The sequence below is a fragment of the Scomber scombrus genome, chromosome 7, assembly GCF_963691925.1.
Source record: "Scomber scombrus chromosome 7, fScoSco1.1, whole genome shotgun sequence".
NCBI classification, from domain to species: domain Eukaryota; kingdom Metazoa; phylum Chordata; class Actinopteri; order Scombriformes; family Scombridae; genus Scomber; species Scomber scombrus.
Window position 1 is genome coordinate 19,999,249 of NC_084976.1, and position 13,580 is coordinate 20,012,828.

Genomic DNA, 13,580 nt, shown 5'->3' on the forward strand with positions numbered 1-13,580 from the left:
CAAGAATTTTACTTGTCATTCAGCCAAGTAGGCACATAAAAGAACCAAAAACAGTACTCAGGTCCTGGTGAATTAAGTAATTCTTCAATATATACACATACACATTAATATACTAATATATCAATGATGTATATACACATACAAATACATTAATATACATATGAACATATATTACATATCTATATACATGCATGTACACAAATATGAGATAAAATAAAGAACACCTATAATAAAAATAAATAAAATAAGAACGATAAGGTTAAGTGAGCAGTGCAGTGTACAGTCAGAAAATCTTCACATACTGAGAGGCATTGTGTCTTTTTTATGAAGTATTGTGTTTCTTTTTGTCTTTAAGCCTTTAATGTTTTATGTAAATCACTTTTAACTACCCTTGTCACTGAAATGTGCCACAAATAAACTTGCCTTACATAATAGGCTATTCAGAACATGATGAAAACCAGAATAGTGATCAAAACCAGGAAACTCTTGCCACATGTAATGAAAGGCACAAACTGAGAATACACACAAATATAATATTATGATATATATGCAGTAGAAAACTCTTACATTTTATCATATGCTTGCTGCCCCTTATTTGTTTTTTGCACCTGACAACTGCAGTCCAACCTGTAAGTTACTGGACTTTGATCTCCTGCGCAACATATTATTTTACGTAAACCTTTAAACGTTTGTGAGAATTCGCACTCCGTCGTTTCTTTCACGTCTGGCGTCTTCTTACGTAAGACCGTTCTGAGAATACGAAACGTAACGGCGTAGCGTTGAGGCTCCCCCAAGCGATCGGGGTAAGGTTTTTGTGGGTCATGGAGGAGGAAGGTAAATAAAAGGAGAAGCGATAAAAACATACAGCGGCTGGTTTCAGACGGTTACCGGGGGAGTTAACAGCCTGGATGCAGCAACTTTTGTCCTGAAACGGTGATAAAATCGGACGGAAACACAGCGGAGAGGAGTGACTGTCGGCGGTGAGATGAACATCATGCTAAGTTACCGTCTGCTAGTGCCGTCAGCTAATGCCAGCTACTCTTGCTATTGTTGGGTGTCAAACGGCGTTCATATCCAAAATCCTCCCCCTCTTTTCAGTCGCAATTTGACTGGCAGCATGTTGTCTGCACGAGAAAGAAAAACACACGTAGCTAGTTAGGTTTACGAAGCTATTGTTGCAGAGTGAAGCCAAAATTAGCATTGAGGCAATAACACAGCTACCAGTGTTCATTCACTGTCACCCAGTCTGCTCACTGGTTTGACACATGACAGCACTTTGGCTCTTTAAAACATCTGTCAGCACACTACATTTCAATATTTTGTATTGAATATTAAAAGGACGTGTTCGTAATTTTTCAAGTGTGTCTTAAAACAACAGTCAGGAGCCCAAATTAACATTTAAATCGGGGTTTTTCTTGCTGTAATCATTTCTCTTGTTGACATGACCATTATATAGAAGATCCCTTTGTGATGTATGTATAGTGTAAGTGATGGGGGACAAAATGTATTTAAAAGTTTATCTCAAGCTATCTTTCAATGTTACAGTCTTTTTAGTGCCAAAGTCCCTCTCTTTGTTACTATACTTCCACCACAGCTCAACAGGGAAACACAAAGAGGGAATTTGATGCTTAAAGGACAGGATATATGGCAGATATCCACTTGATATTACTAACTCAGCCTCACATAAGCTTCAGATAAACTTTTAAATACGCTTCTACACAAAATGACTATGGACACACTATGGATTATGTCCCCCATCACTTACATTTGAAGCACATTTTAAGCAGATCTTTTAGTGGCTGGTATGAACAGGAGGAATTAATACAGCAAGGAAACCTCTTTCAATGTTCACATGGACACCTGACTGTTGCTTTAAGACAAACCTGAAAAAATGTGAACCTGTCCTTTTAATACTGTGTTTCTCAAAGTGGAGTCCCCATCAAAAAGGAGAAACATTAAAGATTTTCCCTTTAATTATATCCATACGTAACACAATAGCAGAATTTATGACCATTTTGGTAATGGGTTTCATAAATTTTCTGTAATAAAACATCTAAAAACAAAAATCTTATCAGATGGGGGAACCGTGCTGAGACAAAAAATTATGAAAAGGTGATCTGTGGTCTAATTTGTGTCAGTTTGATGTGAAAAAGTTTGAGTAACACTGCTTTCATATTTATTTATATAATGTATTAAAAAAATCACAAAAACACACTTACTCCTTTTATTTGCACAACTCTCAATCAATGAAGTCGGTGGGTTTGTGGTACGTAAAGCCACCAAGTAAACCGGTGTCACTTTGGCAGGTGTGTGATAGTGTGAGTATTAATATCTTCGTCTAATCCTCTTACTTTGACCCTAATCATCATACTGCAGCTGCCTTAATTATTAGGAGAACAATATCCTTAAAATGATAGTCTGGACTGTAAGAGCAGTGGACGATCCACCTGGATGGACTATCTTGTATTTATGACACTTTCTAGTGATTATAGGTGAATGTTGCTATAGTGGAACAGAGAAGAGTGAAGTCGATGAGATATTAAATTTCTATTCCTGACAGTTCATTATGGAAATTGTAACTGTTACGCACCTCTCCTGGGGGGTTAGAGAAGTTGAGTAGGCCAGCATGTATAACAGTTTGTCAGCTGTTTATCGTTGGGCTGGATGTAGGTCAGTTAGATGAGCAGCAGGTTTGCCTCCCGGAGCACATTTAATTATTCTCAGGGTTTAAAAGCTGCATTAAGTGACTAAAACAGTCACTAATTGTCACAAGGCTTTTCTGTTCGTGCTGTCTTGATTTTTGGACTCTCTGGTGAGTGATCATCGCTTTAAAAATTACGAGTTTGACCTGATATCAATTTATACTGTATAGTACTTAAATGTGATATTATATTAGAGATTGTTTTTGTTTATTTTTCAGCACTAGTGATGATATGATACCAGAGGTTCAATGTTAAACATAGCAATAGCAACAATAATGTACTATAAAATAAAGCTGCAGCTATTAGTTAATTCATGGATTTAGTCAATTGACAGAGTAATCGCTACTTATTTTTATAATCCATTAATTGTTTTGAGTCTTTACTTTTTTTAAAAGTAAACTACTAAATTTCGCTGGTTCTAGCTTCTTATATGTGAATATGTCCTGGTTTCTTTACACGTCTATGATAGTAAACTGAATATCTTTGGGTTGTGGACTGTTAGTCGGGATGAAAGAAGATCATTTATAGCGTCGTCTTGGGCTTTAGGAAATAGTGATTGACATTTTTTACCATTTTGTGACATTGTAAAGACCAAACAGCTAATCTATTAATCAAGGGGGAAAAAAATAATAGACAGATTAATCAATAATAAAAGAAATCATTTGTTGCAAATCTGCTTCAAAATATAAAAATTTCTGCAACACCCATTTTTAATTTAGTAAAAGAAGCCTCACTTCTTAAAAGTAAATAAAAATAAATAAATACTGATCTAAAATACAGATTTTTGACATGAATCAACAAAAAATGGATCTAATAATACTTTAAGTAAACAAGATGATCAGACATTCAGTAAGAGCTTTTAAATCCAGTTACCAGACACATTTTGGTTAATGGAAAGGTGTTGTGGTTCAGTACTCAGCCCCATTATGACGCTGATTACACTCTGTGATTTTGGTTATCATCATAATTACTATGATGTAGCTTTAAACCTTTAAACCTCGTCTTTTTTTCATTGCTTTTAAAGGCACCAGTGAAAAGCAGAAACTTGCTGACCTTACTTGCCAAGCTGAGTGAAATATGCAGTGAATGCCTGTGCCTGCCGGGCCATCATATCCTCATTATTCATGGTTCAACCTAAGTCAGGAAATGACACGGAAAACAGCAGATGGAGCTTGAATTCGGTTATGTGACATGATGAAACTATCAGTGCGGTGTGGGTACCCTCAAGACTTCACCTTGCTCGGCCTGTCAGCTGTTAGAAGGATCAGACACATAAAAACATGTTTATTAGAGATTTACTGATACAGAGTGTGTTTCATTAGAGTTTAGATAGCAATACTGATGATTATCCGCTTGAATAAATGAGCACACTGATATTTTATCGGTGCTTAGATTACAAAAATCCAACATTACTTATTAGATAACCTGCATTTTTGTCCAACTTACTATTAGTGCTTTCAGTCTCCAAATGAACAAGAGATGAATGAGATTAAAACTCCTTCAAAACAAACTAATTCACCGTCTTGCATCATGTTTTTTATCATTGATTTCAATCTTTCTCAAATTAAAACACATTGTTTTATTTTACGCTTGTTTGGCTTCTGAATAATCTGTCAAGGAGACCTGAAATGTTGTCTTGTTCATGTAAGACTTAAGCCCAACACTGTGCATTTAACTTTTTGTAATATTCTTAAATTCATCTCACAGTCGAGCGATCCAGAGTCGAGCGTCTGTGCGTCTACGACCGTTTGATGCCAAATAAACGTGACGCCATTAACCCTCAGAGTGAATTCTGTGCAGGTGTAAAAGAATAAATGTGGTCTATTCATTCTCTCCTCAGTTCTCAGGTGGTCTGATTGGGTTTGCCTCGTCCTTGTGTTGCCATGGCGATGCGGGAGTTGGTGGAGGCAGAATGTGGGGGAGCCAATCCCCTCATGAAGTTGACCAGTCACATGACCAAGGAAGGGGGGGCATGGCGCCACCGCTCAACACCTACAGTGAGTAATTTGTACATGTCCGCTCCTCGTTGAAATAGCTTCATACATCAGCCAAATAATGTCCTAAAATGTTTAATATTATCACGAAATTGCAAATTTTTTCTCAGATCCCCCCGACTCCCATTGAAATTGCAACTGAGGAAGAGGTCTGTTGACAATATGCTCTATTTATTGTAATAAAAACGGCACTATTTGATGAATAAATCAATTTCAGCTGCTCACATCTGCCAAATACTGTGTGCAATCTGTGGATGGAATCTATAAAAGTTTGATTCAACCATGATTAGCTGTAAAAACATGTTTATTTTTTGGCTCCAGCTGGTGAATGAGTTCCTTCAGGCGCCCCCGCGACCTCCACACACGTTCGACATGGGGCAGCTGTTGGAGGAAATGCAGCAGATCGACCAGCAGAGCTACAGACAGGCTCCACAGAGGGGTATGTTTCATCACTTTCCTTTTTTTAAGTCGTTTTTTTTTTTTCATGGTTTGTACGAGACATAGGATTGACCACATCACTTTTTTCAGCGTTTTGATACAACATATAATTCCATGTCTTTAGCTCCAGATGTGGCAGCGTTGGCTCTCTCTGGTGACTGGACAGCAGAGTTCATCGCAGGTGCTGACTCTGCCTCGGCGCCGGGGCTCATCGCACTCGGTGATACAGCAGATGCTGATTGGACGAGGGAGTTTATCGCCGAGGCTGCAGGTAGCTTGAGTTTGTCAAAAGCTCGTTCTTACTCTCCTGTTTCTGTTTTTCACTCTATAAACACACACTTGGCTTAATCTTCGCTGTCATATATCATACATTTCACTGTGGCATGAGAGCAAACATTCATGAGGAAAAATATATTTTTTTCATACTGTGTAATATATTTTTACAGCTTCTTTTCTTCTTTTCTTTTAATGCTCCAGATCCTGGTCGCTGGGCAGAGGAGTATCTGGAGCAGTCGGAGGAGAAGTTATGGCTGGGAGACCTTGGAGACAAAGAGAATGAGTGGTGAGAACAAGGGAATGGAGAGTGTTTAAAGGATCCAGATGAAAAATAGTGCTCATAAATGACAACTTCAAGCACGCTGCAATACATGTGGAGCACAGACAGTAAAAATGTGGGCTTAAGTGAAGGAGGCAATGCAATAGAAAAGGAGGACTAAAAGACGGAGGATACTGTGATAATGTTCTCGTTGAGTGGAGATTTTATGTTTCAATTTTAAACCTCGTCTTGTGTTGAAAGAGGAGCTCTGTCAAAAGTCAATGAAGAATCCGATCAGGAAGTGAAAGCTAATACATAGTGTAGCTGATGTTTTGGCCTTACAAATGTCTAATCATCAGCGTAGTGCACTGACCTTTAAAGCACTCACTTGTACAACAAAGCAGAGTACAGCCTTCGGCATGAATTGATTTGTCCCAGCCTGCATGTGCAGAGTAAACCAGAACTGTTTCTTTCTCATCTTATTCATAACTCCTTACAGTATAATGTGGATAATTTTTAGTGGTTAATCTGACAGGACAAAGGAGTATCAACCAGGAGAGGAACTGAGGGAGACTGCCAACGAGCTTGTCGCAAAGGTCGACGACCCCAAGTTACAAAACACAGAGGTAAGCGGTGATGTCATGTCCGCCTGACAGCCATCGGATCCCTTTTACACCACGTGTTATTTCTTTTTACATATCTGTCACCATACTCTTTCTCTTCTCCCTTATTGTTGTTTTAGAGTTGTTTTCTGGGAACTTTGTGCTCTGGTAATGTCGATGACTCAGTTTTGCTGTAGTTTTTTTTAAGGTTTTTGTCTTAGATTGATGTCAGATGGACATTAAGTGAGAGAAACTAGCTGTGTATTAAGTGTAAGCATGACCAGTTAGTAATAGTAAATGCTGTTTTGTTGTCGTTTTTTTTTTTGTTTTCTTTTTCCTTTCATTGTTGTGTAGTTCCTGCAGTTCATTAGGCAAATTGGCGAGGGAAGTGTCACAGTGGAGAGCAGAACAGACAAACAGCTCAAAGATAAAGCTCAGGCCGAGGAGGCTCAGAACTGGGCCTCCAACCTCAACCAGGTACGAGTCGCTGCCCACCGAGGACGGGGGTGGTTGCAACTGGGATTACATTTGGGGAGCATATTGGTTCACTTTTGCATAGTATAGACTTTATGCCTTGTGACTCATCAGCCTAGTATCTGATGCAGTGTAACATTTTCCACAAATGTAACCAAAAGCAGCCACTACTCTCCCTGTAATATGAATCTCAAGGCTGCACTGTAGCATTGCAGATGGAAACTGTTCAACAAGGAGAGGGCTCTCCTGAATATCAGCATGTTCTTTTATGCATCCAGTGTTTGTATGTATATGATATCAGTATTCTCATTTTCACTCAGTTTTCCTGCAGTTCTTCATTATTTTATTTTCTTTACTGGTGTTGCAAGTTCTTACTTTACTTCACTTCCTTTGACTTCATCCACTTCAGGCAGAAAAAGGCTGAAGCCAGATTTAGGACTTTTAATAGATTCCCCATAAAATCACAAACACTTCTCAAAGACCTCCAAGAAAAGAAAAAAATGAACATAAAAAGTTAGATGTGATGAAAATAAAAATACTCATGGTGAGACAACATTATGAGAAAATATGAGGTAATAAGGCAGAAATACTAAAAAAGAAAGTCTAAAAATATATTTGATTATGCTTTTTAACACAAACACGGCCAGCTTCAACATAAACATAGTAAATCAAACGTTTGACTTAATATTTTATAATTTTATCTCATTTTGATTTTGTATCTCAACATTTATTATTATTTTATTTCAACTTTTAATCTATCGTTTCTTTTACTGGTGGAAAAGGAGTCTCATCCCATACTGTGCTGTGTATGTGTAGCTCTTAGTCGTGTTTTTTATGATGGATATCTGTTCATAACCACGGCCCTCTAACTTTGACCTCTACTTTTTCCATTCTTGACCCGCCTTCGAACTCTCGGCTTTCCATTCCCTCGATAAACAACCACCATTTATCGACCTCTCCTACCACTTAAATATACTCCTACACCAAAAAAAACCCAAAACCCTCCACCAACTGCCCCCTGCCTCCTCAAAACATTGTCCCATTCCCCTCTGCCACCCCTCCTCGCCTCCTGCCTTAGTTCCTGACGGAGACAGGGGGAGGGAGTCTTCCTTTGGAACCGGCAGAGAGGAAACAGAAGATTGAGAAAACTAAAGCTAAACAGGCAGCGCAGTGGGCCAAAGTCGTCAGGCAGGTAGGACCTTTGTGGTCGTGGCAGCGATAGGTTTCTTTATTTAGCTTCAGGTTTTATTCATTAGAATTTTGCTACCAGTGTTATACGTAGTGTTTTTTTACACATAAAAAAAATAAGATACACTCAGCACATTTTTATATAATTAAGTTAAATCAGTTGAGTTAATAAGGAAGCATCGTAAGGAAGTGAAAGAGAAAATATGCTTTTTCTGTGTTGTTTCTTCTTTCATCTTTTCCTCCTTTCCATTCACTTTCCTTTATATTTTTCCCGTTTTAATGTCCCCATCCTCAGCTCAATGAATAATTTCTTTTGCCAGCACATGTAGAATCCAGTCAACCACTGTCATTCTTCGCCTCTTATTCAGGTGTCGGAGGAGTCGGCTGAAGCCTGGGTCGACCAGTTCGCCACATCAGGACCGGATTTCCAACAAGCCAAAGCTGCAGTGGAGGTGAGACAAACAATCAGTTGGCACTTCAAAGCGGAACCACATTAATTAGATGATTTAATAATGTGATGATAAAAGCAGATTGAGACCTGGAGGGTTGAGAGTTTAAAATATTTAGTTAGTGGGTAATGAAATAAGCAGGGAAACTCCTCTGCCTCAACAATTAGCGTCACTTAATCTTGTTCGAGTCAAAAGAGGAAGACTGCTGTTTCTTTTTTTTCCTCAGTTGTGCTCAGAAACACCATCAGTACAATGTCACTCTTTCTTTGGAAAAGTTAAGGTCATTATTGTCGACGGTGTAGGATGATGTATGACGTGAGGAGACGCTGTGAAGCAATGATGTATATCTGTGTCATTTTATCAGAGCGATGTGGATTTCTGGGAGAAGCTGCAGCAGGAGTGGGAGGAGATGGCTAAGAGGGACGCAGAGAGCCATCCCTGGCTGTCTGACTTCGATCAGCTACTCAGCACTTCTTATGACAAGGTAGCTGTTAGCCTGCCCAGAACGGGCATCTGCTAAGAAACTCTATTTGTTTTCATGTTTGAAGGATTTCAGCATTTTTAGACATTGTCAGTGATTGATAACAGCACATTACACGTGCTACTGCTTTTCATGCTCATGGTTCAGTCCCTGCTTCTGCACAGTGCTCTCTCAGGAGAAAACCCATAGCACTACTTTGAACATCCTCCCTTTTTCTTTGTGTTTGTCCCAGGGTTACCAGTTTGAAGAGGACAACCCGTACATGTCCCACACAGACCCTTTGTCAGAGGGAGTGAAGAGGATGGAGGCCGGAGACATACCGGGCGCCGTTCGCTTTTTTGAAAGTGCCGTACAGAGAGAACCAGAGAACCAACTGGTGAGAACCTTCTGCTGTTCTATTTGCATTTTTCAGTGTGTTTAATTCTTTAATCACTCTCTTATTAATCAATGTCTCTTACTTGTAATTTACTTTTCCCCCAGAGAAAGTAGTCGTAATGATTTTCTTGTGTGTGTGTGTGTGTGTGTGTGTGTGTGTGTGTGTGTGTGTGTGTGTGTGTGTGTGTGTGTGTGTGTGTGTGTGTGTGTGTGTGTGTGTGTGTGTGTGTGTGTGTGTGTGTGTGAATTTATTTTCTTTAAACTGCAGGCTTGGCAATATCTGGGAACATGCCAGGCAGAAAACGAGCAAGAATTCGCTGCCATCAGCGCCCTCCGAAGGTCAGAAATTACAATTGCAAAATGCTTGTGTAACCTTCACTTGAGGTGCAAAAACAGATAAATTAAAACAATATATTTAACAGCAATAAGTAACGGGTGGCAGAGGTGTCTGATAAAATTAATTCCTATTCCTGAGCAGACATTGTTTTGGAAATTATGAATGATATAAAACAAGGTTAATGACACTAAAGATTCACTTGTTTATGGCTCAATAAGGAGCTTAGTAGTTATAGGCTCATGCTGCTATTCTGCTCCTGGTTTAGAGTAAATGTCCACTAAATTTGCATAGTTACATGAAAAGCAAAAGAAATAAAGTAATTGATAACTACAGCAATTTTTCTGAAACTTTTGTGGTCCAGTATGATGTCATTAATCAGCCATTAACGCAACTACTAGTTAGTCTCTGGATAAGGACACATTCATTTAATTTCTTCTGTGACATTTTTTTTGTCTTTCCATTCTCACTCTTCTTTCATCAGATGCATAGAGTTGAAGAACGACAACCTGACTGCTCTGATGGCGCTGGCTGTCAGTTTCACCAACGAATCGCTGCACAGGCAGGCCTGTGAGACTCTTTGTGATTGGCTAAAGCACAATCCAAAATACCGCTCAGTGTGGGAGCAGAACGAGCATGAACGCCAAAAGGACGGTGCCAGAGAAAGGGACAAGGAGAGGGAGAGGTTTGGGTCACTGCTGCCTGAGTGAGTATCACTCTCTATATGGGATGCAGAACAATTTCAGCTTTAAAACAGAAAACATACATCCAGCATTCAGAAAAATGCTCCTAACAAAGTGTATCTGATTCTCTTTCCCCTTGTCTTTCTTTCTTGGTCTTCACAGATCTTTGTTTACTGATGTCCAGACTTTGTTCCTGCGTGCAGCCAACTCCGACCCTGCACAAGTGGACCCTCAGCTGCAGTGTGGTCTGGGAGTTCTCTTCAACCTCAGCGGAGAGTACGACAAGGCGGTGGACTGTTTCACCGCCGCTCTCTCGGTCACACCACAGGTTAATTTAAACACCAACACTGCGATTCACTTCATTCACACCACATGCTCTGTCTGTTTCTGAGCTGTCTTTTTTGTCTGCTTCAGGACTACCTGCTGTGGAATAAGTTGGGTGCCACGCTGGCCAATGGGAGCCGCTCAGAGGAGGCAGTGGCCGCCTACAGGAGAGCCCTGGAACTGCAGCCAGGTTTCGTCCGCAGTCGCTACAACTTGGGAATCAGCTGCGTTAATTTAGGAGCACACAGGTCAGGGAGCAAGTCTCTGTTTATGTTTGAAAAACTAATCTGAGCAACAGAATATTCCAGTTTGTAGATTTAAAAATGATGCGTGAAGGGTTGCAATTATCATGTTTATATTAATTGCTACATACTGCATTATTTGACTGATTAAATTAATTTCTACTAATTTCAGATGAACGCAAAACTCTAGATTAATCTGTTTACAGTTGATTCATCAAAGGCCGTACATGTAAATACACATTTCTATAATAATTGTAAAATTACTAAAAATGGTTCAAATGAAAGTTGTGCCGAACATGGTTGTGTGAAGTGTTGAAAATTAACATACAAGTGGCCTTAATGCAATCTGTCATAGATTTTAGGTTTGATCACTTGATAAAAGATGTGGTTATTGTGATCCAGGTTTGTTTTATTTAGGCTTTAGCACTCGGAAGAAACCAAAGCGGTCTGTTCTACTTTTAACAACTCCACTCTCTTGTACTTGTCTTATATTTCAGTTAAGAGAATCACTACTTTGTAGTTATTTTACTTCTGATTTGTCTTAATCGTGCTAACAAACCCTGGTGCAGTACAGTTGCTTTTTCTTCCACTAGATGGCAGCAGCAGTTCTGTAAAATACAGTTAGTGGCTTTTTATGAATCTAGATAAAGGTAAAGCAGTCTAATGCAACCATCCTGCATTAAATCATACATTCAGGAAGATTATAAAGTTCAGTTTTAGTTTAACTGTTTTAAAGTGATGTTGATTAAAATTTTTGGTTATTTTGCTGGCTGAACTTTGTAGTTCTCTGGAATTGTACTACTGTACACTGAGAGACGTTTCCAGTATTACTTTTACATGTGAGCTCTATCAGACTGTCTTATTATTTTACATATATAGATATGCTCCATTTATGGTGCTATTGGGGTCAAAGTAATCAGAAAAGGCTGTATGTAGTCACTGTAGCAGGCTAAAATTAAATGCTCCTGCTTCCTTTCTCCTCTATCCACAGAGAGGCAGTGGAGCACTTCCTCGAAGCTCTGTCTCTACAGCGCCAGGCCGCCGGGGACGGAGGGAGAGCTGCGAGGGGGCCTGGAGGTGCCGCAGCCACCGTGATGTCTGACAACATCTGGTCCACCCTGCGCATGGCTCTCAGCATGATGGGAGAGAGCTCTCTGTACACCGCTGCTGACCGCCGGGACTTGGACACGTTGCTGGCTCACTTCTGTCAGAGAGAGGTGGAGGGTGGGCCCGAATGAGGATCAGCCAGGGGAGGGCTTATTGAGTGTGAATGTGTTTTGCTGGGAGGTAAATGTCTGGGTGACTGAATGAGGTGGCGAATGCGAAGAACCGGGACATGGTAACAGATGACGGTAAGAGAGAAACGGAGGAGGAAGACACTGTGAATTATCCACCATCCTAGAGACGTCTTGTGCCCATGTGCTCTTCATTGACTTCTATCAAACATTTGCAGTATTAGTCTCTACCTGGAAAGTAGCAGCCAGCAAGAATACAGTCGTGTCACTGTATTTTACACGTTTGACAGTCTTCACATTTCTCTCACTCTGTTGATCTGCAGAACTGAGTTTAATGAAATATTAAAATGATTCATCTCAAAATTCACAAAGAAAGTAAATAATGAAAATGACTGAATCTGTTCTGTGTTCAGTAACCAGTGGTTTGACAGTTTTTATTATGACACTCAGTGCTCTCGCAGCTTTTCTTCATAACAGGTTGTAAGCTGAACTGTAAACTCACTACGGTTATGTAGATTTAAGGTACAATGTTGCTGTGATATCGAGAAGAGCGCTGCGTTTTATCAGAAGTGCTCTCAAGAGAAGGATTAGTCCGTTCCAGAGTACATACACTAGTCAGCAGCTTGTTTTTTTGTTTTGTTTTTTTATACCTAATTTAATTTTTTAGTAATCAACTATCAGCCTGGACAATGAACTGACAACCAGCGGGACTGTTACTGTTATGACGAGTGTGTGTACACTGTGTGTGTGGGTGAGGGACATTAATCATGCATCGGAGGATGAGATCATATAATTGTAATATCATTGAGAAATATCTGGGCTCCTCCCTCTCTTGGTCTTTTTCATATCGCTCTTGTAAAACAATTTGCTTCGTTGTAAAATATCGCTATATGCCATATTGTGTATTGTAACATAATTGTTGCACTATAATTGTTTTCAGGCTAGTTATATCCTGATTGCAATGTTTAATATAATATTCAGCAATAAAGCTTTGATTCCAAACAATTGTTGTTTTTTTATAACATTAATTAACAAATGTTCCAGTGACACAGAACCAGACACAGATAACAGATAGCAACAGAAGGCAACACAAGTTGGGAGCACTCGCACCAAGATTTTCAATCTAAAATGTTATAAGAATGAAGTAAGACAAACACATTATATTTTAGTAGTTCTGTCATTGCACTTCCTATTGCTGTGGGTTGGATGTAAATTTAAATTGTAAGAGCAGGAAACAAGTGATGTGTTTAACTATGAAAAACAGATACACAAGTAAATTGAATAATAAAGTCAAAATTTAAGCTCAATTAGGAAATGTAATTAAGTCGCAGGTATTCATATTTTGATTGTTTTATCATTTAAATGCAAATTTATCTTTATATTTTTACTTATATTTTATGTATTGAAAATTAATGAATTGTGTTTTTATCTCCCTTAAAACTATCAGGTTATGATGACTGCTTGGTGAGGTAGTGGCATGATAAATATGAACTATTTGGCTTTCCAAGTTACAACAGAAACCTT

At 39.2% G+C, this 13,580-nt stretch overlaps 1 protein-coding gene across 2 annotated transcripts; it reads left to right on the plus strand.

The window, feature by feature from the left end:
* The first annotated feature begins 792 nt into the window (after positions 1–792).
* Positions 793–13,061, plus strand: pex5 (peroxisomal biogenesis factor 5). Of its 2 annotated transcripts, XM_062421783.1 has the most exons (16): positions 793–980; positions 4,543–4,699; positions 4,807–4,845; positions 5,018–5,135; positions 5,259–5,405; positions 5,612–5,696; positions 6,205–6,295; positions 6,626–6,748; positions 8,302–8,385; positions 8,747–8,866; positions 9,096–9,239; positions 9,507–9,577; positions 10,057–10,278; positions 10,418–10,583; positions 10,670–10,827; positions 11,813–13,061. In XM_062421783.1, exons 2-16 carry the CDS (start codon positions 4,586–4,588, stop codon positions 12,057–12,059), a joined length of 1,929 nt encoding a protein of 642 aa, XP_062277767.1. In that variant the 5' UTR covers positions 793–980; positions 4,543–4,585; the 3' UTR covers positions 12,060–13,061. The 2 variants fall into 2 exon arrangements, with proteins under 2 accessions (XP_062277767.1, XP_062277768.1); XM_062421784.1 differs by lacking the exon at positions 6,626–6,748.
* The last annotated feature ends 519 nt before the right edge of the window (positions 13,062–13,580 follow it).

Excerpts from the sequence above, each read along its gene's own strand:
- pex5 (XM_062421783.1), top strand. The coding sequence starts at position 4,586 with ATGGCGATGCGGGAGTTGGTGGAGGCAGAATGTGGGGGAGCCAATCCC. Across the intron at positions 6,749-8,301 it reads GGGCCTCCAACCTCAACCAG|GTGTCGGAGGAGTCGGCTGA; the intron begins GTACGAGTCGCT and ends CCTCTTATTCAG. Across the intron at positions 9,578-10,056 it reads GCCATCAGCGCCCTCCGAAG|ATGCATAGAGTTGAAGAACG; the intron begins GTCAGAAATTAC and ends TTCTTTCATCAG.